The sequence below is a fragment of the Poecilia mexicana genome, unplaced genomic scaffold, assembly GCF_051168715.1.
Source record: "Poecilia mexicana isolate PSO_F unplaced genomic scaffold, ASM5116871v1 scaffold_6, whole genome shotgun sequence".
Lineage (NCBI taxonomy): Eukaryota > Metazoa > Chordata > Actinopteri > Cyprinodontiformes > Poeciliidae > Poecilia > Poecilia mexicana.
In genome coordinates this window covers 8,783,168-8,807,020 of record NW_028263375.1, presented here as the reverse complement: position 1 = coordinate 8,807,020, position 23,853 = coordinate 8,783,168, and the positions used below count along the sequence as shown (strand labels likewise).

Sequence of the window (23,853 nt, the reverse complement as noted above, 5' to 3'; positions counted from 1 at the left end):
TATTTAAAACGCGCCAAAGTGAAGAAGATAAAACTCTTCTTTACAATATGGCTCCTATCTGATCCTATTCAAAAAATGTTGATGCAAGTTTTCAGTGATGCTCATTTTTAATACCTGATTCTACAACTTTTGCTTCATTTTTGTCAACCTCCTTTGTACGGAGGACAATTAGGGCCATACTATGAAAATAAAAGTAGTAAAGAATAAAGTCATATTTTAAAAATCATATTATGAAAATAATGTCTTACAAAATCTTACAAAAATAGTTTAAGTTTAAATACAAGAATAAAGTCCTAATGTTACGAGAATAAATTTGAAGTAGTACAAGAATTAAGTCGAAATTATTTAAATTTATGACCACATTCTTGTAATTGTTTTTTAAATTATTTTCCTATCTTGTCTGTCAAATCTTCCGTCGTACTTTTGATCTACTAGCAGTACCGCCTCATGAACAGTTATGTATCTTTTGTGCTGCCAATTAAAACCAAATAATTAAACTCTACTTTAAAATCAGAGTGGGGTAAAGTAACCAAAAATTGTACTCGAGTAAGAGTAACACTACTTCATATCTTTGCTCAAGTAAAAGTAAATAGTAGCTGTCCAAGAAATTACTTGAGTAAAAAAGTATTTTGGAAAAAAGTTAGTTAGTTATATTAAATAACTGTTATGTAATATAAATAACGTAATTACAAAATCAGGATAAATTAATTTTTTTCCAAATCATTTTCTTTATATATGAAATGATTTTTTGGTTATAGTAGTTGGAGAATCCATACATTTTACTCAAGTAAGAGTATAAATACAAAAAGCATAAAGTGGATAAAGTACAGCTAACCTAAACCTTCTAGTTTATTCAACTCTTGGAGGACTGACTAAATTAATAAAAGTTAACACAACTTAGCTATAAGTTTAACTTTCACAAACTCAGACATTCAGGTTCAAAATCTAAAACTGGCTAAATCTATTTGACTTAAAGCCCAGAAGACAGTAGACACAACTAAATGTGACTCAGATGTTTTACAGTGCACATATTGACAGTGATGTTTACTTTTTGTACATGCGGGTCACTTCAGTTTGGCATGTCACTCCTCTTCTGCAGCTCCTGCTGGAGGAAAGTGCGCCTCCTCCTCTTTCTGTTTTCTGCTCCTCCTGGCAGCTCCATTGAAAGAAACGTAATCCCTGCTTGGGGGGGCCGTGTGTCGTTTGTGCTGATAGCATTCAGAGGGACTTGTAGTGCCCCAGTGGACCCACTACAGAGGAGGCGGCATGGTGACACTGGATGGGTGCTGGGCCCTCATCCCTTGGCACAGACGGATTAAGTCGAGCCCCGCCCCGCCCCCATTCAGCACCACCTTCCTCCAGCAGCCAGGCTGGCAGAGGCTGATTATTCATACATCTACACTCACATGTATTAGTTCTCCTGAAATTCTTAATTATTCTGTGACATTACCAAATTTTTAACCTGAGACCTCACAATGTTTATGTGTCAAATTTGAAGTTAGTTCGGACTCAATTTAAAGACAACGATGAATTTTAAGCCTCTCCTTTTTACCACAAGGTTTATGAAATGTAATGTTCTCTAGATGTTAGGACCACAGTATGTAACCTTTATTAATATATATATATATATATATATATATATATATATATATATATATATATGTTTTTACATATTCTTTAAAAACTGTCACTATTAGCATAGCCTCGACGTTGGCAGACAAGTTTTTCTGTAACGTTGTTTCTCCGCCATTAGCATATTTAGCATCGCTTACACAAGCATGACGCAAGAACTGATCAGTACAGTGTTGCGAGGGAACGCAAAAGTTTTGCTTGGGAACAGAAAAGGCGAAAAAAGTCCTCCATGTCCAGCAGGGAGGTTCCGTAAATTAGAAGTGGATTGTCCATCCAGAAGGCTCCACATTGGGGACCGTCTGTGTTTACTGCTACATGTTTAGCAATGAGATGCTATTTTAGGCCTCAATAGCTTCGGCGATATTTCAACTTCTATTAGCACAACTTAAACACAACAAAAGTCTCTTTTATAGTTACATCACATCGTTTTTTGAAGTAAAAATTAGCTCCCAGTGCAAAAAGAGAAGCGGGTTTTTTTTTGTTGTTGTTGTGTGTGGATGCCACTTGTGCATCGGATTTATGGGTGTACCGGGAACACAATAGAAAGGTTCCGGGTTGGGACTTTTGCTTAGGAAAAAAAGAAAATCTGATTGCGTAAAAATAGTGTTAAATTCTGTGTAATCAATCGAAATTAAAACGTTCAAAAAAACTTATTTAAAAAAGCATCAAACTTTAAAAAGAAATTCTTACATTCAATTATCTTATTGTTCTTAAACTAATAAACAACCCTGATAGAGTGAAGTGTTTTATAGTTTTAACCCTTTTCTAGCTACATTTTCCTTTTTGTGGCTGACATTCTTAATGGCACTAACATAGTAGATTCTTTTAAAACATGGTTGATTTAGAATAAAAAGTGAGACTTCATGTTTTATTTCTGACTGTGGAATGAGTGTTTGGATGTCTGCGTTCCTTGAATGCTAAAGACATCTTTTGCCTGCATGTGTGAGTGCTCTCAGCTATAGTAATGTCTGCTAACAGGCAGAACAGCTGTCTGGCTTTGCCAAGGAAAACAGACAGATGTTTCATAGCAGTAGATATAGGTTAGTGTACAGACACAGATGGACTCAGTGGGACTAATTCTCTGTTTCAGATATAAAAAGATAAAGAAAATAGTTTGTTTTCTCAGTTGACCAGCTGTAACAAAAAATAACGCCATGTTCTTGTTAACGAGAAATTTAAAAATAAAAATGTCTAAATTAATTTTTTTTTAAAGTGTAGTTTTAATTAAAGCAATGTTAGCCCACCTGCTTCTTCTCTTTTATCTCAAGAGACTTGGTAAGTTTAGACTGTGTGATATTGGAAATGTGTGAATTGTAATTCAGTCCAATGCAAACACAGCAAGATGTTTTTTCACAATATATTAACTTTGTATAAAATATGAAAAAAAAGAAAAAACTTTTCATGCTATTTCCTCTCAGCTGGAAATAATTCAGTAGAAGCAGTGTGTGTTATTTTAATAAAACATGACTGAGTGGCCCCGAGACACTGACATTTATTAAGTTTGGTCCATTTCTCTCCTTGAAAGTGGGGTAAGGTCTGTGATGTTTCATGAACACACCCACTTCCCAGCTAAAACAGTGATGGACTACAAACTTCACCACATTTAATGAGATTTTAAGCGATAATAATCTGAAATGTACTTGTATTTAGCCCCCCTGAGTTTATTCTTTGAAGAACTGCCTTTCTTACAGGTGGAAGTCTCCCACTTTTGCACATCTAGAGATTAAAGCTTTTAGCTCAAGCCCAGTCAAATTGGAAGTTTTCAAGTTTTATGAGAAATTCTGACAGGACTTTTGGTCTGAACTTTGACTGGGCCATTCAGGTGAATATGCTTAGATCTAAACTATTGACACTCTGGATGTTTGATCACTGTTAAAACCTCTGTCTCTTTCAAAAGTGCAGATAATAGCAGTTGCTTTTAACGAAACTATTTTGAGAATTGTGTTGTGGCAGCAAATATATTACAACACAAAGTCCTCCTAAAATGTGTGGGGATGTGTTTCCTCGATGTTAACAGCAGTTATAAACGAGATATAATTTCAAGACCCAGAGCAGACGACCATTTTTATCACTAGTGAGTAAAAACCTTACTACTACATAATCCTTTTCTTCATGGTTCAGTTTAGACAATGAGACATTTTCACTAACATTAGAAATTAGTCAAGAATAATCAAATTACTGTTATGTTGAGAGCATCAAACTGGATTGCATCATGGCCTGTAACAGCTACACTTGTCATTAAGTCTTTCTTTGATTTGAGCGACTCTTACGCTCAAACATGATCACTGTTTGTGTGATTTCTTTCTGTTGCACTGAAATATGCTACTTTGACTCTTCCAGCACGTAGAGTGTGTTATTATTCCTTGAATGAAAAATGAAAGGCTTCCACTATTTAGTGTGCTTGCAGAGATTAAATATGTCTCTCATTAGCTTTTGGATTTGAATATGTGCATCTTTCCTGTTCTCTATTTGCACATGTTGTTGACATCCTTTCCCTGAGGGGTTGTATATTTCTTTTAATTCCAATGTAAGTCTTTTGGCATGAAAAATGAAAAGAGAAGATATTACATTATGTGAAGAGCAATATGATTTCAAATTACTTGCAGATGGAGATTGTGTTCCTCCCTTGAAAGCCAATTATAAAAGAGCAAAAGGAGTCCTTGGAGCATAGAAACATAAATCTTGATTTTGGAATATTAAGGGAACTTGCACAAAGGATCTGCTCTGTGGCAGATAATTTGGACACCTGCACTTGCTCATGTTTAGGCATCAAGTACGCTTTGCATCATGTGAGATCAGCACAACGAAGTGTGATTTTGAGGTAGATTATGTGTGAGGAACAGGATGTTTGTGTCACGATTCTGGGCTGTTTTGCTTTTCATCAGTGTTTGTATTTTGTTTTACTGTTTATTTCTGTTCAACCTCAGTCAGTTCATTCATTTGTATTCAGTTCTCTGTTTATTCTTGCATCTTATTTAGACATTTCCTTATCATTCTATCCTCTTCCATTTTGTCTACCTCCCCCTCATCGCCTCTCTTGCTCATTAGCATACCTGTTTAGCCTCCGTGCACAACTGCAGCCTATTTCCAATTATCCACCTGTCCTTTGTCAACTAATCAAGCTCCTCAGTATCTTCATACAGCAGGTGTGGTGCTCAATTCAGATTTTTTGCTGTAATCAGATTATTATTTTTATTTATTTATTTATTTATTTATTTATTTATTTATTTATTTATTTATTTATTAATTAATTATCCTACTAACTAAATCCGACTGCAACGACACTTCTGTGTGAACTGTTGACGTCCGAAAGGGACCCGCATGCGCAGAAGAACGTAGACGTCACATAGCAACACATTGTTTACGGAAGTAATACTGGATGGAGCAGTTTATGGATCGATTTTCACATTTATTTAGCAATGAGAGCCAGCAGTATCGTTAAAAGATCACAACAAGAAGGAATCTAATAAAAAAGAAAGCACTTATATTAGCATTTATCTTTAGTGAAGAATTGTTTGCAACTTCTGTGCGGTCGGACCAGGACTTCCTTCATGAGTTCGTAATTAGAATTTTCAGCCATTGTTTATTTCTGGATTTATCGCATCGGACGTTTTTGGTGCAGAATTATGACACACACCTCATATGAATGGCATAAAAATAAAATGCGACACGACGTTCACGATGTTCAGACTGCAGACACTTTAACAATTGGATCTCGGATTTGTCTTATATGGCGTAGATCAGTTTTTTTTTTCTTTGCGCGCTTAAGACTGCCAGTTCCCGTGTCTTTGGATTCACTCATCCCATTCCACCAGGGGGCTCTACAGTTTATTTCACACCAGATTGAAGGGACTTAATGGCGAACCGGAAGTTGTCGTTATTTTTGCCATCTGCTTACGTAAGCGAGATAATCGTAAAACCACTTCTTACTTGGATTTTTGAGTATTTCCCAACGTGGTGAGTTGATGTTGAATGTTGTAAGCTATTGAGAGATGTGTGGTTTGTTCTACATGTCGGTTTTGGCAAATTGGGTTAAAGCTAATGAAAATGCTAGTGGTTTCATGGCAGTGAGTCAACTGTATCAATAAAATATCTTAACAAAAAGGAATCTAATAAAATGAAAGCACAACTATTAGCAATTATCTTTACTGAAGATAATTGCTAAAGATTATCTTAGCACAAGAACCAGAACAATGCTGACTCTTGTTTATTGTTTATTGGGGTTTATATAAAGTTCAAGGATTAACTATGTGCTTTATAATTTGTTGGTTAAATCAAGAATTGGTGATGATATGCTCACATAGTTGAGGTTTAAATCTGTGATTTTAAGTTTGTGTTGGTTTGAATTATACAATGCTAAGTATTGCCATTTTTGCTTTGACTTTGTTCACAGTTTTCCCTATCAATACAAGAAAGTCTCTTCACCGAATTGTCTTGTAGCGGTTGTTTTTCTACGTAGCTGTTGCAAGTACGAAGCCAAACCAACCTCCATTAAAAAACAAAAAAACATGGGCAAAGTCTCAACAGTGCAAACATGACTCAGAAAAGCCAGTGCCCATGTAAATACTGGTAAAGCACACCTAATTTGAACAATTGCTTTGATTCCAAAAAAAAAAAAAAATCAAGCTGCAGTTTAGCAGACCTGTGGAAGCTCGGTACCTCATAGGTCATCTGTGATAGAGTTTCACAGCAGCAGATGGCAGTGCCAGCAGGCCAGGATGGTGCCAGTAGGTTACGCAATGGAATGATTCTTGTAAGACCTGACTGGAACACCACATGACACATGCATGTGCAGAAACACACTTCCCACACGTTCTTCTGTTTAAAAGTGAACCAGTGCATCGATAGTCAGTAATTCTGACGATCTGGAAAATGCTCCGACTTGCCAATTTGACTATTCCTTCCTCCTTTTCTTATCCCAGTAAATTGTATACTTTGAAGCATTATGGTCAAGTGACTGATAGTCTGAACCATTTCAGGAAGCTCAGGGTGAAGTGACACCCCAAGGCTGGCATGGCGATGGGAGCAGATGGATATATAGGTTCCCTATGGTCTGGCCTCTATTTCCTGGTCATCTCTGGGGCACGTGCGTCTGCCAGTAGGATGTGGGTCAGATGGGCAGTTATCTTTATCAAGATTATTGCCAGGAAAACCTGCCAACTTTATAAAACTAAACGGCAATCATTTGATTTATGAGAAAAGAAAACACCTTGGTTTTAACACACTGTAAATACTAAATATTACCAAATATTTGTCTAGTTTTGAGTGCACATATCTCAATTCACTTGAAATAAGACAAACTTAACAGAAAAGCAACTTTTGGGTGAGATATACAAGCTTCTTTTAAGTCAATAATTCCTTCAGATCGATTAAAAACTACAATTCAAATGGCTTTTTTTTTCTCTCTTGGAAAAATCTGCCAGTGGAACTTGTGCTTTTTTAAAATCAATATTAAGGAAATATTGACCTGAACGAAGTAGGTCAATTTTAATTTAAGTTGTATTTTTTCAGTATTTGTTCTTTAATTGGATTTTTTTTTAATTGTGCAGCCACACTGTAAATCAGCTTTTTGTTCAGTAAATATCACTCTAACAGCCTGACATAGTGTTTAGTGCTCAAAATCTTTGGCAAAACACACAGTAGCTGAATAATATTTTCTTCCTCTAACTGCTGAAATGTTCCCATTCTGAGCTGCAGACAGTTAATGCTGTTGCTGGCAGGAAAGTCATTTCTGGCTGTTTTTAATTGATGTAATCATCTAATTTTCTTGAATGACCATTTGGATGTAATTCAATGTAATTGCAATGGACACTTCAGGAGAGAGGAGAGTACAAACATGCAACTTTTGTTTAAAACTAAGAAAACATTAATAAAATGTTGTGCATAATCTAGATTAGTAATCTAGATGGACCAAAAATAGACAATAGAAATGAAGTTACTTATTTTGGTGAACTTTTCCATTGTAAATCAACCAGTGGCAGTTTGCAACCTGGAGATGGAGGTTCTGGTTTCAGCCGCAGGGGACAGCTTTGAGATGGGAGAGGGGTCCATGTCAGCACCCGCTGCTCGTTAGTGCATGAGTAACATGGCTGTCCAAAAAGTCTTCAGTAACAACAGGAAAAGTTGTTGCTTGTCACCATATAGTGACAAAGTTGCTAAGTTAGCTACAGTGGGCTGTCGCTTTACAGTAGTCTGTGAAATTTAAGCAGTTAAAGTTGCAGTATGTAACTTTTATAAAAAATATATTACTTGTGTCGTGACAGAATGGCATGAGACAAATAATCGGTGAAAAAAATCGAGCTCCTCAGCCTTCTGCCAGTTCTCTCAGTGTCAATAAGAAGCAACCAATTAGAGCCAGGAGGCGGGACTTAGCGCTTTCAATCACTAACTGTGGTATGCTACAGCTTCTTCCTGCTAGCAGAGCCTGTCATGAATGCTCAGGCCAGTTATCACAGCCACTGATGACGGCAGATAAACAGTTCTCCTGTGATTGTAAGTTGTTTCTCCACCATCATTGAACAGTGAGTACACGGGATTGATTGACAGCGCTAAGACCCTCCTCCTGCCTCTGATTGGTTGTCTTTGGTCAGAAGCGGTGCATTTCTGCAGATGGTTCAGGGAAAATGTGGAGGATATTGATCTTTTCACAGATTATCTGTCTGATATTACACTGTCACCAAATGATGAGAGTTTTCACAAATATGTATAAAACATTATTTTTAATAAAAGTTGCTCGCTGCAGCATTAAGTTGAGTTTTCCAAACTATTAGTGGGATGAAGCTGATCTCAATATTCAGCCATACTTGATGTGTCCAAGTTTGATACGGTGAGTAACAAAATTTCTTGCAAATATCCCTAAATTAGCAAAAACAAAACATCACAAAACAATTATAAAGTCTGATGAATGTGAAAAGATGTTCAATATTTAATTTTAAGAAGTACTTATGAAATGCAGAGGTAGGTATTTATTAATATTTAACAGTTTAATTGATTTTATCAATGCATTCCAGCACAACCAGCCCTTTGTGGATATTCATGATCTTAATATTTCCCAAAATAAATTTGACACGCTGGATCTAAAACATGCTGTCTAGCTCTTTTCCTGACTTTAGTTATATTGTTACTTTGAAAAATGAGCTCATGGTTCCGGGACAGGTTGTGCTTTGCCATTAATTTCAGTAATTAAATGGCAATTAGGATTAGTTGCATCACTTATTTTGTCAAAGCATTTGTTGTTTTAAAAATAAAAAGTACAAATAAGTTGTACTTTGCAAGGCTCAGTTCACTGGGACCTGTGTGAAGCAACTCTGTGGTACCTTATCAAATTTTCAGTGGATATTCACCGTCTTCCTCTTGTACCTTGTTTCTCTGATGTTGACGATGCTTTTACAAAAGACAGGAGAAGTTAATGCAGTCTTGTTGTTCTTGATTACCAGGTGATTTCAGCAACGCCGGCGAGAATCATGCCTGAAATATTCATCAAACAAATTCAGAACCGTAACTGGTGGGATTATATAAAAAAAACAGTTTTACATGCCAGTAAGCTGAAAGCTTTTTCTTTTATTTTATTATGCTCATTTTGCAGAAGATCCCTGCTGCGTTTGTAGTACCTGCCTCTTTTAAGCTCAGAGACGCCGTGCTGGTGAATGTGTGTTTTGTTTTGTTGGTGCGCTGGTACACTGTAAAACATTAGAGCCACATTTAGTTGTGTCTACTACCTTCTGGTGTTTAAGTCAAATAAATGTATCCAGTTATAGGTTTTGAACCTAAATGTGAGTTTGTGGAAGATAAACTTACAGCAGTAAGTTGTGTTAACTTCTTATTAATTTAGTCAAACCTCCAACAGTTGAAAAAACTAAAAGAAGAGAAAGACAGGAGTGGGAAGTATTTCCCAGAATGCATAGCGGCATGTTTCTGTCTCCTGAGGTGGAAGTGCGTTACGTTGATCTGACTCTGGTGTTTTATTAAGGCAAATGTTCATTTTAATGCAATTCTCAGTCAGCAAAGCTTGAGGATAATGTCCTGATCTCACTAAATGTTTCTGAGCTGAATTCATTGGGATGTTTAATAAAATTCATCATCAGATCAGAAATTTTGTTCAAACAAGAATTTAAATTAATCTAAAGTAAAATCAGTATTTTAACTTGATATTGTGAGTAAAGTAATATAGAAATGTGTCTCTTTAACCAGGTGAGGGCAGATTTGTAAAATAATTATTTGGTTTAAGTTGCAACATTAAGTTAAAACTCACAATTCAAGATTAATGAAGTTAAAAAACAGTTTAGTCATCTTGTCTCTTGTTGTTAAATCAACTTCATGAACTTTAATTTCTGACTTAAAACCAAAACAATTTTCTTGTCGACTCAAACTGCATTTTTAAGGCAGCAGGTGGACTTTCATTTTCAAGTTTAACCACCTGTAAATGTTTTGCAGTGCAGTTTGTGCCCTAATGTTACTCATGGTGGATCCAGAGAAGTGTAGAAAGCCCCCGGCCCATCAATAGTTGAGCAGCAGCATGGTTGTGTGTGTCTGTAATGAGGCTTACTGCATCTCTTCATCAATATTATATGCTGGCTTTGGGCCAAGCGGTGAGCGCCGTGTTCTGGTATAAAGTGTGTGGGTCTGACTGTTATGCATACAGTGTGATGAGGATTTTGCAGAACTTCACTTCAAACCTCTTACAGATGTGCAAATACATCATCATGCTGGAATGCGGTCTCATCTTGATTGCCTTTTGCATCTCTGACCCTTTTAGTAACTAAAATTGCTAATTATATATTCAGAAAGATCAGAAGCTTAGATTAAAAGCTTTGGTCTTTTTTTTAAATGCTAAAATAAGAAATTGTTTAGTTTTTTCCACATGAAACTGCAGAATACACAATTTTTCCCAGAACTGATTTCTATTTTCGTGTGTTTGTGTCGTTGATTTGCAAACCAAACGTTTCTTACGCAGGAAACGTCCTAAATTCAGTCCAGATGTCTCCCTGATCCGCTTCAAACCTTACGCTTGTGTTGTTTGCACATCAACAGTAAACGCTGTAAACAAACGCGTTCTCCATCACACTGAACCTTAATGCTCTCTGAATGAGATGCTCAGTAGTAAATTTCAGCCTTATTCCTCTCTCATGGCTCCTCATCCCCTTCGGCCAAAGCGAACAGCTCTCAAAAAATGAAGTATGGACGAGAATGTTAACGGCTAGCATCAAAGGCCCTTTTTCTGAAACGTGTGTGTGTGTGTGAGCGTAAAGTACCCCCACAGGTGATTGGATCTGATCCCATCTCATCTGATTGGTTCATCTGTCTGATGCGTTACACAGGCGAGTGAGAAAGTGCGGCAGGGTGGGGGTTGTTGGAGGCCAGGCTAAATAATTTAGATCTTGGATTTGTATTGATCAGGTAGCGCGGTTCTCCTCGGGCGGCTCCGCTACGCCGTCTCTCCCTGCTCTTGTTTTTCAGCGATAACCTTCTGGCCCCAGCTTTACCTTCTCCTTTTTTTAGTCCCAACCCCCCCTACCCTTCTCCAACCTGCTCACCAGCCCGCCTTCAGGTGCATTTCTGCAAGGGAAAATGATTCCCTCATTTACCCCTGGAAGAACATTATGAACATGGGCTGATTTGCATTACAGAGCCAGGTTTTTATTTATTTTTTTCAGTATCTTTTTGGAGTAATGGAGGGTGTGTAACCTTGGTGATGCAGGTCAGTGGAATTGCAGAAATTAGCATTTTGGCTGCTCCAAGTTTAATGCATTACTCTATTAAATACAGTACAATGTCACGGCCTTGGATCAATACTGCAGAATGCAATTACTAATGAAACATGTCTCAACTTAACATTTAATGGATTTGTTGAATAGGTAATGTGCTTGGAGGGGAAATGAAAAGCATGTTATGTTTGGTATCATATAAAGATGAAACTTATTCACGTAAATTAGATTTATTTTTGCAGTTTGTGGTTGGTGCAGTGGCAGATGTTCAGTCAGAAACAAGGAATTGATCAAATATTTTTCAGCTGTTTTTATTTAATCTGTATTATATTTTAAGCTTTTACTGATTCTTGTTCAAGTTGCTGAGGGACTTATTTTCACAGACTTACTCTTGATATTTTTTTGTTGCATTTTTCCAGCCTTAAATTTTATTTCCAAAAAGTCGGAGTTGATGTTTAGATTCTCCAATCTGGCTGTAGTTTCATTTTTATCTAATTTTCTTGCGTTACGATGACCAGTATCATGTGTCGGACCAGCACAAAGCAGTGCATGCTTGTAAAAGTGATGGAAAATGATACAAGGTTTTGTCTTTTCTCTGTCAGTAATGTAAAAAGTGTTATGGAGTACATCTCTGCCAAGTGTGTACATCCAGAGTTCTAACTTACAGAAGAGCTCAAGCTCATCAGATGAGATGGAGAGCAACTGTGATCATCCATTTTCAGATAAGCTGATATTTTAGCTGTGGATTTGACTGGGCCATTCCCTTGTAGCACCATCTGGTTGGATGTTTCAGACCATCGTCAGAAGGTGAACATCCCCTACAACTTTACATTTCATGGATTTGTTGGATATGTTTGTCAGCGTTATATAAACTGGTGAATTTTGAAAAGCTGTAATTGAAACACTTTTATCGCCTCACACGAGTCATGTGATCGACAACCGGATGTTACTACTGGTGGAAACGATGAAGAAGATAACAGGAAGTGGTAGGACGACGATGACGCAGGTTGTTTTTAGTTACTTATCATGTGAACAAACTTATTCACATGTGACTTTTAATCATGTTTCTTATTTAAGGGAAAAATCGCAATTGCAAAATTGTGTTTATTCGACATGAGTGGATTTTGACAGTTTTGCACACGTTTGTAATGGAAACGCAGCTACTGTTGTGGTAAAAAAAAAATGGCTCTATGTGCCTGGAAAATGCATAATACATAATACTACCTTTCATCTTCATGGCTGGTTTAAGGGTTTTTATGTTTTGGCTCCATTTCAGGGGCTTCAAACTCATTTTTGTTTTTGGACCAAATCAAGATCATGAATGCTCTGAAAGGGCCGGTTGTGCTAAAATGTATTTATAAAACCTGTTTACAAACTGTTAAAATATCAATGAATTCTTAAACTTAAATAATATTATTGAACATCTTTTCAGTCCCTCCAGGATTTTGTTTGTTGTACTGACTTGGAAATATTTGCACTTTTTTACGACGATAAATGCAACTGTTTAATACTCACTGTAAAGATCATTGACTGTATTCTGACATCAATTAAATCTGAGGCAGATGTTTAGTAGAAGCAATAAAGTTTTTGAGAAAAATCTGCAACAAACTTCCAATGATGTATTAGCGCAAAAAAGTGCAGAGATTTGTTGATTTTGCGTAAATTTCCACAATAATTCTCAAAACTGGAAGGACTGATTGATACGATTTGGCAGTAAACAGATAAAAACTGCATTGATTTGATTGAAAATATAATATTTAAGCACATTTAGTGTTCTGTCTAGAATCTAGAGGGCCACATAAAATGCTATGGCGGGCCGGATTTGGCCCACTAGCCTTGAGTTTGACACATGTGCTCTATCTGCTAAAATTTAATTTGATGCTGAAACTAAATAAAGATGGCAGCCAAAATATGTCTGTTGGCTGCATGTTTAGGTTCTAGTTGGGTTGAGGGTGTGTAAAATAAAGTGTTGAGTTTTAAATGTGACTTATGAGTTTAAGGATTGTGACAGAACAGGAAATGTCTGGATGCAATAAAGACGGTAATGGGATGAATTATTGAGGCTTTGATATGGATGAGAGCCTGGGAGAGGGAGATGGCCGAACGCCGCAGACGGGGTGTAACGCGTCCAACGTACACAAAATCACAGGGAACACACACATTCAGACACACTGTAAAACATTAGAGCCGCATTTAGTTGTGTCTACTATCTTTTACTCTTTAAGTCAAATAAATTTATCCAGTTTTAGGTTTTGAACCTAAATGTGAGTTTGTGGAAGATAAACTTACAGCAGTAAGTTGTGTTAACTTTTTATTAATTTAGTCAAACCTCCAACAGTTGAAAAAACTGAGTTTTTAGGTTTGCACTTAAAAAACTGAAAGAAGAGAAAGACAGGAGCGGGAACTATTTCCCAGAATGCTTAGCGGCATGTTTCTGTTTCCTGAGTTGGAAGTGCGTTACGTTGATCTGACTCTGGTGTTTTATTAAGGCAAATGTTCATTTTAATGCAATTCTCAGTCAGCAAAGCTTGAGGATAATGTCCTGATCTCACTAAATGTTTCTGAGCTGAATTCATTGGGATGTTTAATAAAATTCATCATAGATCAGAAATTTTGTTCAAACAAGAATTTAAATTAATCTAAAGTAAAATAATTATTTATTTTAACTTGAGTAAAATAACAGAGAAATGTGGCTCTTTAACCAGGTGAGGCCAGTTTTTATTGATTAATGAAGATAAAAAACAAAGTTTAGACAACTTGTCTCTTGTTGTTAAATCAACTTCATGAACTTTAATTTCTGAGTTAAAACCAAAACTATTTTCTTGTCGACTTAAATTGCATTTTCAAGGCAGCAGGTGGACTTTCATTGTCAAGTTAAAGCACCTGTAAATGTTTTACAGTGCGCACACATGGTTCGATCCTGGCTGTGTTGTGGGACACGTCTCCCAGTCAGATGGACCCACCAGGAATCCGCTCTGCCCATGAAAACACACCAAGCCCAGAAGAACGAACGTCCTGGGACTAAACTGATTATGTTTCTATTCATACTAAAAGAAAAACACATTAACACTGTGAGGTGTCTCCTATTCTCTTCATTACTTCTCAGTAAGCGTGGGGATCCCAGGGTCAGGAAGTATCAAGTCCTCCATGTTTCACTGCAGCAAAGCGTTTTGCTCCTCTGTGTGCAGAGCTGTTTTTCTGGAGGGGGAGCGTCAGACGGTTCCCCTGAGCTCTGCGCCGTCTGACTGGAAGCGGTCCAGTAGCTGGTCTCCCTCTTTTTCCAGAGTTAAAGCCGACTCTGTGGGCCTGTCACTGCAGGCTTTTGCTTACCAGACAAATCAATGGTTAACTTTCTACAGGGCTGTAGATGCGTTCAGCTTGATACGCTTTCAGGTTTTCCGCTGTCCGAGGAGAGCAAAGCTGTTCGGGTTACAGCCAATTAGCTCATCAGTTTTCTCTAATGCGTATGTCGATAGGGACAAGTCTTGTTAAAAGAGGGGTTATTTGTGAATCTACATTTCTGTGTCATTGAATTACCATTTGTATCAGTAAATTATTAGTTTCATTGTTCAGGTTCATGTCAGCAAATTTGAAAATGTTTGTTTAGTCGTTTCAGTGATTTACTTCAAAGGTGAAAGTTGTTACACTGCAAAAACACATTTTACTAAGTAGTTTTGGTCTAGTTTTCTGTGCAAATATCCTAGTACACTTGAAATAAGAAACTTAACTTGGAAGAAACTTTCCAGTAACATATGGGAGCTGGTTTTAAGTCAATCATTCCTTAATATTGAAGAAAAAATACTTGTTTCCCTGGCAGATTATTTCACTTATAAATGTGTGCCGCCTAACACGTGATCAACATTTTACCTCTTTGTGCTTCGATGAGGCATGAATCTTCCCTTCAGCTTTTTAAAGAAACCTTCCTCCCTTCTGTTTCTTCAGTCTCCATCTCTACCAGTGTCCCCTTCGATGGTCTGCTGGTGACTGGCCTCTACACATCCACCCCAGTCCAGTCTGCTCCCATTCCTGCCCCCGCTGCTTTCGGCTTTGGTAAGTTACGTTTATGCTCATGGTAGAAGGTTCTTGTTGCTTATTGTTGTTGTTGTTGTTTACATCTGCTCCTTTCTGGAGGGCAATAAAGACGAGTCTTTTACTTGCCATCCACGGCCGCGTTAACTAAATGAAACCTGGAGATGGAGGTGTTATTAATTTAGTGCGGTGTGCCAGAGCTAAGGGGAAAGTCATGCAGAAAAACCGATGAACGACTTGAAACTACTTGCATTCTTCTTTTCCTTATACCACACACACACAGACCCGTTGCCATGGCAACTGACTGACAACAGCTCCACTAGCTGACCAAGTAGAGATCATGTTGAAATGTGTCAGGATTTAACACCAAAAACACGATAACATTTCTCACACAGAGTACTAGAAAGATAGACATGAGAAAAAAGTCAGAATTTTTTTAATCATCTCAGAAATTTTCTGGAAAAGTCATGAAAATTTTGGACTTTTGAATGTTAAAATTTCAAGCTTTTTTTTTTCTAGAAAATTTCTGAAATGAATCAAAAAATATGTCTGAGTTTTTTTTCTGTCTACAATATTCAGTTGTAAAGAACAGAACATTTAGTCCTTTACAGTTTTGTGTTTTCAGGCTTGATGTTTATTTTGCAATTATCAATAGGTGATTTATCTGAGCAAAGCGGTGGTTGATTAGCTAATTTAAACTCCTGCTCTATTGATGATCTGTCAGATAGGGTTTTGTGTGGCGCCTTATTTCTTCCAAATCAACCAAAACACACCAATTCAGCAGCACAGCTACATGTTAAATTTGGCAAAGTCAAGCTAGCATGCAAGCTACGTTCATCTCACTCACCATATAAGACGTTTTACTGACCTGTGACATGTGATACTTTTGGACTTATCTAGTTATTGTACTGTTGATAATTGTTAGCAAAATAATGCATCCTTTTATATATATATATCACATGTACATTTAAAATTTAGCATGTTATGCTGACACTTGATGGCTAGTTAAAATAAGTGAGAAGTTTTAACGTTTCTATAAGGAAAACAAAACTATTGCACTCAAAATATAGAGAAAGAGGTTTTAAATGAGTATGTGTTATGTTGCTCCCAGAATGTTGAATGATGGAAGAATTTCACCACATATACTTTTTTTCATGTTTTTAAATAAAATACAAACTGAATATGACATAAATGTAAACTGAACACAAACAGACCAGTAAGGTTGGGGAAAAGTCTAACAGGAGACGCGGTTCCTTCGACTTGTTGGAAAATGTTCGTTGGGCAGGTTTGTCTGCAATTGGTTTCCACAAAAGAAAAGCATAACAACCGTTTCCAGGAGACAATTTAGTGGATGTGAAATGTTATTTTCAGGGATTGTCTCTGTGCAAACAATTTCCTGCATCCATTATCTACTTCTACTCCCATCGGTGGGTTTATCATTTTATTTGGTCTTAGTTTTGCTTTTTTTTTTTAGCCTGTTTTACTCACAGCAAAAACCAAAAAAAAAAATTAGATTTGTTTTGTAAATTCAGCCTAATTATATGAAGAGGCGGCTGAGTAAAATGCAATTTCTTTGTAGGAACACAGTGGCCTCATTTAAGGAGCAGTTTGGCCAAAAACTTGCCTAAAAACCTTGGTTTGGTTGAAGTGAACTCTGGTGCGGATCGAATGCTTACATGGATGCCAAAAAGAGAAATCCTACAATTGCTAAAATCCACATAGACTTTGATGTAAACCAGAATGCATTTGGTGTGAACGCACCATTAGCCACTTCAAAAACAGAGCTAACTCTAGTGTTTAAACATAATGCCAACAATATTTTGATTGTTCCCTGCTTTTGACCAAATTGGTGCTTTCCTCTGCACTTCAGGACAACCCATAATGAATCATTTGTGCAGCACAGCAAAGATTTATTTTAATTTTCCATCGACGTTTTTAATCGCACTCATCACTACATCTCACCCTCAAGCTGCAAAGCCTGCTAACGCTCACATAAGTCGGCGGATTTGGGGTTTCGACTCCATCTCTTGGCGGCTCAGAGACATAAAAGTGGAGACGGACACAATAACGCTCCTTTCAGAAAACACAGGAAAAATGCTCAGCTTGAAGTGTTTAGTGAGAGGCTACTTTAGATGTGGTGCGTCCTGACAGATCCCCTTCTGCACTGGGTGGGGTCTTGCTGGTGTAGCTGCACAGGAATCCTCAGAGGCCCGGCTTGGAGCTGGTGCCCAGTGCACTCACTCATCCTGACTACCTCCAGTGTTCCTCAGACGCTGACTTCACCCTGGCCCGTCCGCTCTGCCTCCTTGGCAGTTCTGCTTACTGGGGTGGCATCCAAGCATGAATTGCGTCACCTTCTCTACACTCTAATGACTAGAAAATGTAGAAATACTGCTGCATAATGTTGCTGCTTGTGGAGGGAACTGTTAGGCTCCAGTATTTGATCAAAGCCTGGAAAACCTCGAGTTTGAGTTTGTGCAATCTGCCACGCCGTGCAGTCAGTTTCTTTCTTACTGCATTTTCTACCAGTGGGATCTTTAGGCAAATATAAAGACGGTGTAGAATCTGCTTTATTTACAATTCTGAAATTGATAACCACACTGTAAAAACACAAAATCCTACCAAATATTTTAGTTTCTAGAGCAAATATCGCAGTACATTGAACTTAAGACAAACTAACTCACGAGTAACTTTTCAGCAAGAGTTTAAGTAAATAATTCTGTGAGTCTGATGAAAAAGTAGGAGCTCCACTATCAGATTGTTTTTTGATTATAACAAGATGTTTTCTCCAGGTAAAAGTGAAATAATCTGCCAGTGGAACTTGTAGTTTTTACAGTCAGCATTAAGCAATTGTTGACTTGAAACAAGATTTTATATCTTCCTGAAAAGTTACTTTAGTTTTGTCTTATTTCAAGTGAACTACGTAGGATTTTTGCAATAGAAACTGCAGGAAACTATTTGGTAAGTCTCGAATTTGGGGATTCCTCAAATTTAATTTACCTCATCAATGAGCTTCTACACTGCAAAAACACGTATTTTTGTCTAGTGCAAATATCTTAGTTCAGTTGAATTCACTGACTTACAAGTAACTTTTTAGCAAGATTTAAGTTTGTTTTGAATAAATTTACCCAGTTTCAGATTTTGAACCTAAATGTGAGTTTGTGAAAGATAAACTTACAGCAGTAAGTTGTGTTAACTTTTTATTAATTTAGTCAAACCTCCAAGAGTTGAATAAACTGAGTTTTTAGGTTTGCACTTAAAAAACTGGAAGAGGAGAAAGACAGGAGTGGGAACTATTTCCCAGAATGCTTAGCGGCATGTTTCTGTATCCTGAGGTGGAAGTGCGTTACGTTGATCTGACTCTGGTGTTTTATTAAGGCAAATGTTCATTTTAATGCAATTCTCAGTCAGCAAAGCTTGAGGATAATGTCCTGATCTCACTAAATGTTTCTGAGCTGAATTCATTGGGATGTTTAATAAAATTCATCATCAGATCAGAAATTTAGTTCAAACAAGAATTTAAATTAATCTAAAGTAAAATAAACATTTATTTTAACTTGATGTTGTGAGTAAAATAATAGAGAAATGTGGCTCTTTAACCAGGTGAGGGCAGATTTTAGTTAAAACTCAAAATTCAAGATTAATGAAGTTAAAAAACAGTTTAGACAACTTGTCTCTTGTTGTTAAATCAACTTCATGAACTTTAATTTCCGAGTTAAAACCAAAACAATTTTCTTGTTGACTTAATTTGCATTTTCAAGACAGCAGGTGGACTTTCATTATCAAGTTAAACCACCTGTAAATGTTTTACAGTGTGTGGCAAAATGTTTGGACACTCCTGACCTAAAACTAACTCTTATTTCTTGCTAAATTAGTAAATTAGTCTTGTCTTTGCACTGGAAATATCTCCTACATTGTGTTTTTGCAGCGTAGAAGCTAATGATGTTACTCTGTTGGATCAAAACAGGCTGAGACTAATGAAGTAGAATCGTTTAAAAATAAGATCGAGTGTTGAGCAGATCAACAGGAGGGTCACCGTTCCCCATTAGGGCTGAGGAGTTAAGACGGGGTGCGTCTTTAATTCTTCTGAATGGAGCCAGTTAACACATGAACATAAAAAAAATACTAATTCCCTCCTACTCAAAACACGCGCACACTCCCAGTGTGTGGTTTAGGAAACACGTGGTCAGCAGATGTATCAGTGCAATATTTAATGTGCGCTCACAAGACGGCTAAAATTAAACCTCTTATGATCATCAGAGGGGAAAATAAACCAGCATTTATTGGATGTCCAGGAATGTTTTTGTGTTTTCACCTTGTTGCCTTTGTAGCAGATTTTTCCCCTGGTGAGACCAACACAGCTTTCACTGTAAATACTCCAACTATTATTAACTTTTAAATGGTGATTGACTAGCTTCTAGACCTGAAACTAATATCACTTACTGTCATGAAGACACAGAGAGTGGTGTCAAACATAAGGTCCGCGGGCCACGTTTTGCCCACCATAGAATGTTTTTGTGGCCCTCTGACATCAGTCAATCCCTCTGTTTTATTGTGGAAATTCACGCAAACTTAACCGATCCCTGTGTTTTTTTCTTTTTGGGGTATTTTTGCACTGATGCTGCATAGGCCTGTTACAATAACCAATAAATCAATTAATCGCCTTAGAAATTAAAGCGAGCGCAATAATTTCTATTTGCATGATTTATCATTTTTCTCTTTCTACCAAAAACTGGATGATAAAATTCTTCAGTCTGGTCTCAGCAAATTGAAGGATAATTTTGTTTACAGAGACTTTGTTTTATTTGTTGTTTTTCTTGTTTTGTTTATTTATTTTTGACATTTTAAATGTCTTCCAGTTCCAAATGTGTTCACCGTTTGCTAGAATTTAAAGTTTATTGATCTTTAAGAATGTGTTCTTGCATTATGCCATTTTCTTTATATTACTTAAAAATGAAAAATAACAATATTATCGTTTATCACAAAGACTTCTGGGACAATTTGTTATCCTAACAGACCAAACAGTCGTAAAGTCTCCTTTATGTTCATGACATTGTCAGTTTTATGCACAAGTAAAGTGTTAAACATTTTTTTCATGTTATAAATAAATACTTTATCAATATTAAGTAATTATTGACTTAAAAGAAGCTCCTAAGTCACTTCTAAGTTATTTGTCTTATTTCAAGTGAACTAGGATATTTGCTGTAGAAACTGAACTGTGTGTAGCTGCTTTGTGTTTAGATTTGTTTTGTATGGTTGTGTGTTTTGCTGTTTTTCCCTTTGGTGTGTCTCATCGGTAAATTTAGCCCCTCCAGTGTTTAGTCACAAAGAGACAATGACATGCAGACAGAAGGCATCAGTTTAGGTTTTTCCCATCCCTCAACAGCCACGCATGTCTCAACACTTTAATAAAAAATGTTTTGTTTTGACTTTTACTGCGTCGTCAGATCTCGACGCCCACTCGTTATTAAATTAGTTGATGTGTGGCCAAAGCTGCGGCAGCCACTAAGGTATTCAAAGGAATGCCATTTCTGTGGGTTTTGGGCTGAACTGTGGCTGCAGCTCGGTCCTCCTCTGCCGTCAGTCAGCAGATCCCACATTTGCCGCTGGTTGGCTAACCTCAGGACCTCTATGATACTATAATTGCTCTGTTATGGCTAGTGAGACAAACTGGAGCTAAAAACAATGTTCTTTGTTTGGATCGGTGCCCACTCGGAGCACAGGGGTATAAACTGCTTGTGGTTTCCATAAAAATACCCGTTGGTCCTTGAGGCTGGGTCCGTCTGCAGTGTTTTTGTCTGTGTCCTGGTGCCAGGCGTTGAGTTTTATTTTGAAATTTATTATTATAATTCACACTTTTTAGCTAAAGTAGGCTGCGTGGTTTCATTTCAGGCTGGTGGGTGGTAAAGTTTGTCAATTCGGTTATTCACTACCGACCTGTTCAGGGTAATTTTGACATGAAAGTTGCAAACTTCATAGGTGTAAATGCATGGGGACGTCTGTATCTGCTGCCAGCGAAGCAATATGAATCTGAACTGACTCAGCAGCCTGAGAATTAGACCCTCTCCATGCTCTTGTTTCTCCAAAAAAAAAAACTTTTTCAACTTAGACGACTTTCTTTCCAATCCCTCCAGGCTTTAGGGAACTTCAACTGAGATCTGGAAAGATTTCAGACTGAAAGCGACGGCTTTTCTTACCCTAATAATCAGTTTAGCTATCAAAACAAAAGGCTTGCTTTCATCTGCCACAAGGCAAATAATGAAGTGATGCATTGAGACTCATAGACCAAAGTTTAAATGTCTAAATGGAAAGAATTGTCACGTTTGGCCTGATTTGTGTTTCTCCCCTAATGGCTAAATGTTTCCCTTCTCATCATTATCCATTCAAACACAAAAACAGAACAAGTATTCATTCTACATGTCTTCAGCTATGTTATAATTACATTGATGTAGGAGCACTTAAAGGAAAGAGGGGCTTTGGAAAAAACCCCAACAGAGAATTGACAAAGTATGAGCACTATAAAACATTTACAGGTGGTTTAACCTGAAAATAAAAGTCCATCTACTGCATTGAAAATGTAATTTAAGTCGACAAGAAAATAGTTTTGGTTTCAACTCAGAAATTAAAGTTCATCAAGTTGATTTAACAACAAGAGAGAAGTTATCTAAACATTGTTTTTAAAGTTAATTAATCTTGAATTGTGAGTTTTAACTAAAATCTGCCCTCACCAGTTAAAGAGCCACATTTCTATATTATTTTACTCACAATATCAAGTTAAAATAAATACTGATTTTACTTTAGAATAATTTAAATTCTTGTTTGAACAAAATTTCTGATCTGATGATGAATTTTATTAAACATCCCAATGAATTCAGCTCAGAAACATTTAGTGAGATCAGGACATTATCCTCAAGCTTTGCTGACTGAGAATTGCATTAAAATGAACATTTGCCTTAATAAAACACCAGAGTCAGATCAACGTAACGCACTTCCACCTCAGGAGACAGAAACATGCCGCTAAGCATTCTGGGAAATAGTTCCCACTCCTGTCTTTCTCTTCTTCCAGTTTTTTAAGTGCAAACCTAAAAACTCAGTTTATTCAACTCTTGGAGGTTTGACTAAATTAATAAAAAGTTAACACAACTTACTGCTGCAAGTTTATCTTTCACAAACTCACATTTAGGTTCAAAATCTAAAACTGGATAAATTTATTTGACTTAAAGAGTAAAAGATAGTAGACACAACTAAATGTGGCTCTAATGTTTTACAGTGTTTGTGTAGAGGAATAAGGCGGGGAAAAATGACCCAAACATGCATGAAAAATGGCAAACGGGTCGTACGATGAAGGTACGACAGAATGTGTTTGATATAGAGGAGCGGAGGAAGATGAAGGGATGGCATTCCATCACTTCCTCTGACGGAGTGGCTGATTACTGCTGCCTCGCCAATGCCGAGCTGCTGAGAAACCGGTCAGTGATGGATAGCTCGTTTGCTTGGGTGATGTTTATTTTGTCGTTAATTTGCATATTTGTATGCATTTGTTGAGTCGTTGGCTTCTGCTGGTGAGGTTCAGTCCCCCCCACGTCGCGTTATGATGAATTTGGCCGTCTGACAAAACGGACAGCTTAGTGACGGGGACATCCAGCTGACACTCGGCTCCCATGACGGATGGGCTCATGCTAACACACAGCCACAATTAGAGATGAAATCCTGCCGAACCTTGACCTTTAGAGGGAGGGGCGAGAGGAGATCTGCTGCCAAGAGCGTAATCATGCACATTTAATTCCCAAAGGAACACCTTTGAACACTGACAGCACCTACAGTGCCACGCAAACGTAGGGGAGACTGAGACGCACTGCAAAAACACAAAATTTTACTGATTTTTTATAGTCTAGGCTCCAGTGCAAATATCTTAGCACACTTGAAATAAGACAAACTAACTTACAAGTAGCTTTGTAGCTATAGAAGTTTGTTTTAAGTAAATAGTCTGATATTGATGTAGAAATATTAGTTCCACTGGCAGATTATTTCACTTATAAAAAACATTTTTCCCATAAGTTAATTTATCTGCCGATGGAACCAGTAGTTTATCATCAGTATTAAGGAATTATTTACTTTAAACAAGTGCGTATTTCTTGCTGAAAAGTTTATTTTAATTTAGTCTGTCTTATTCCAAGTCTACTAAGATGGTTGCACAAGAAACTAGACCAAAAATACTTGGTAAGATTTTGTTTTTGAGTGAATAATCTGCCTGTTAAATTTGTACTTTATCATTAAAGTAAAGAACTTGACTCAGAACAAGCTTCTATGTCCTGCTGAAAGCTACTCCCAAGTTAGTTTTGTCTTATTTCAAGTGTTAAGATATTTGCTGTAGAAATTAGACATAAATACTTTGCAAAATGTTTATGCCAGAAATGAAAATGACTCCAAGAGTCTCTTTATCCCCTCATTATTCAGACAGATTTAATGTCATCAGCTCTGCAAACAG

At 37.1% G+C, this 23,853-nt stretch overlaps 1 protein-coding gene across 1 annotated transcript in view; it reads left to right on the top strand.

Moving 5' to 3' along the window:
* reln (reelin) overlaps positions 1 to 23,853 on the top strand; it is a 147,833-nt gene that overhangs the window by 11,773 nt on the left and 112,207 nt on the right. The window contains exon 2 of the mRNA XM_015001966.2: positions 15,279 to 15,386. Within this exon, the coding sequence (XP_014857452.2) occupies positions 15,279 to 15,386 (108 nt within the window). The remainder of the gene's footprint in view (positions 1 to 15,278; positions 15,387 to 23,853) is intronic.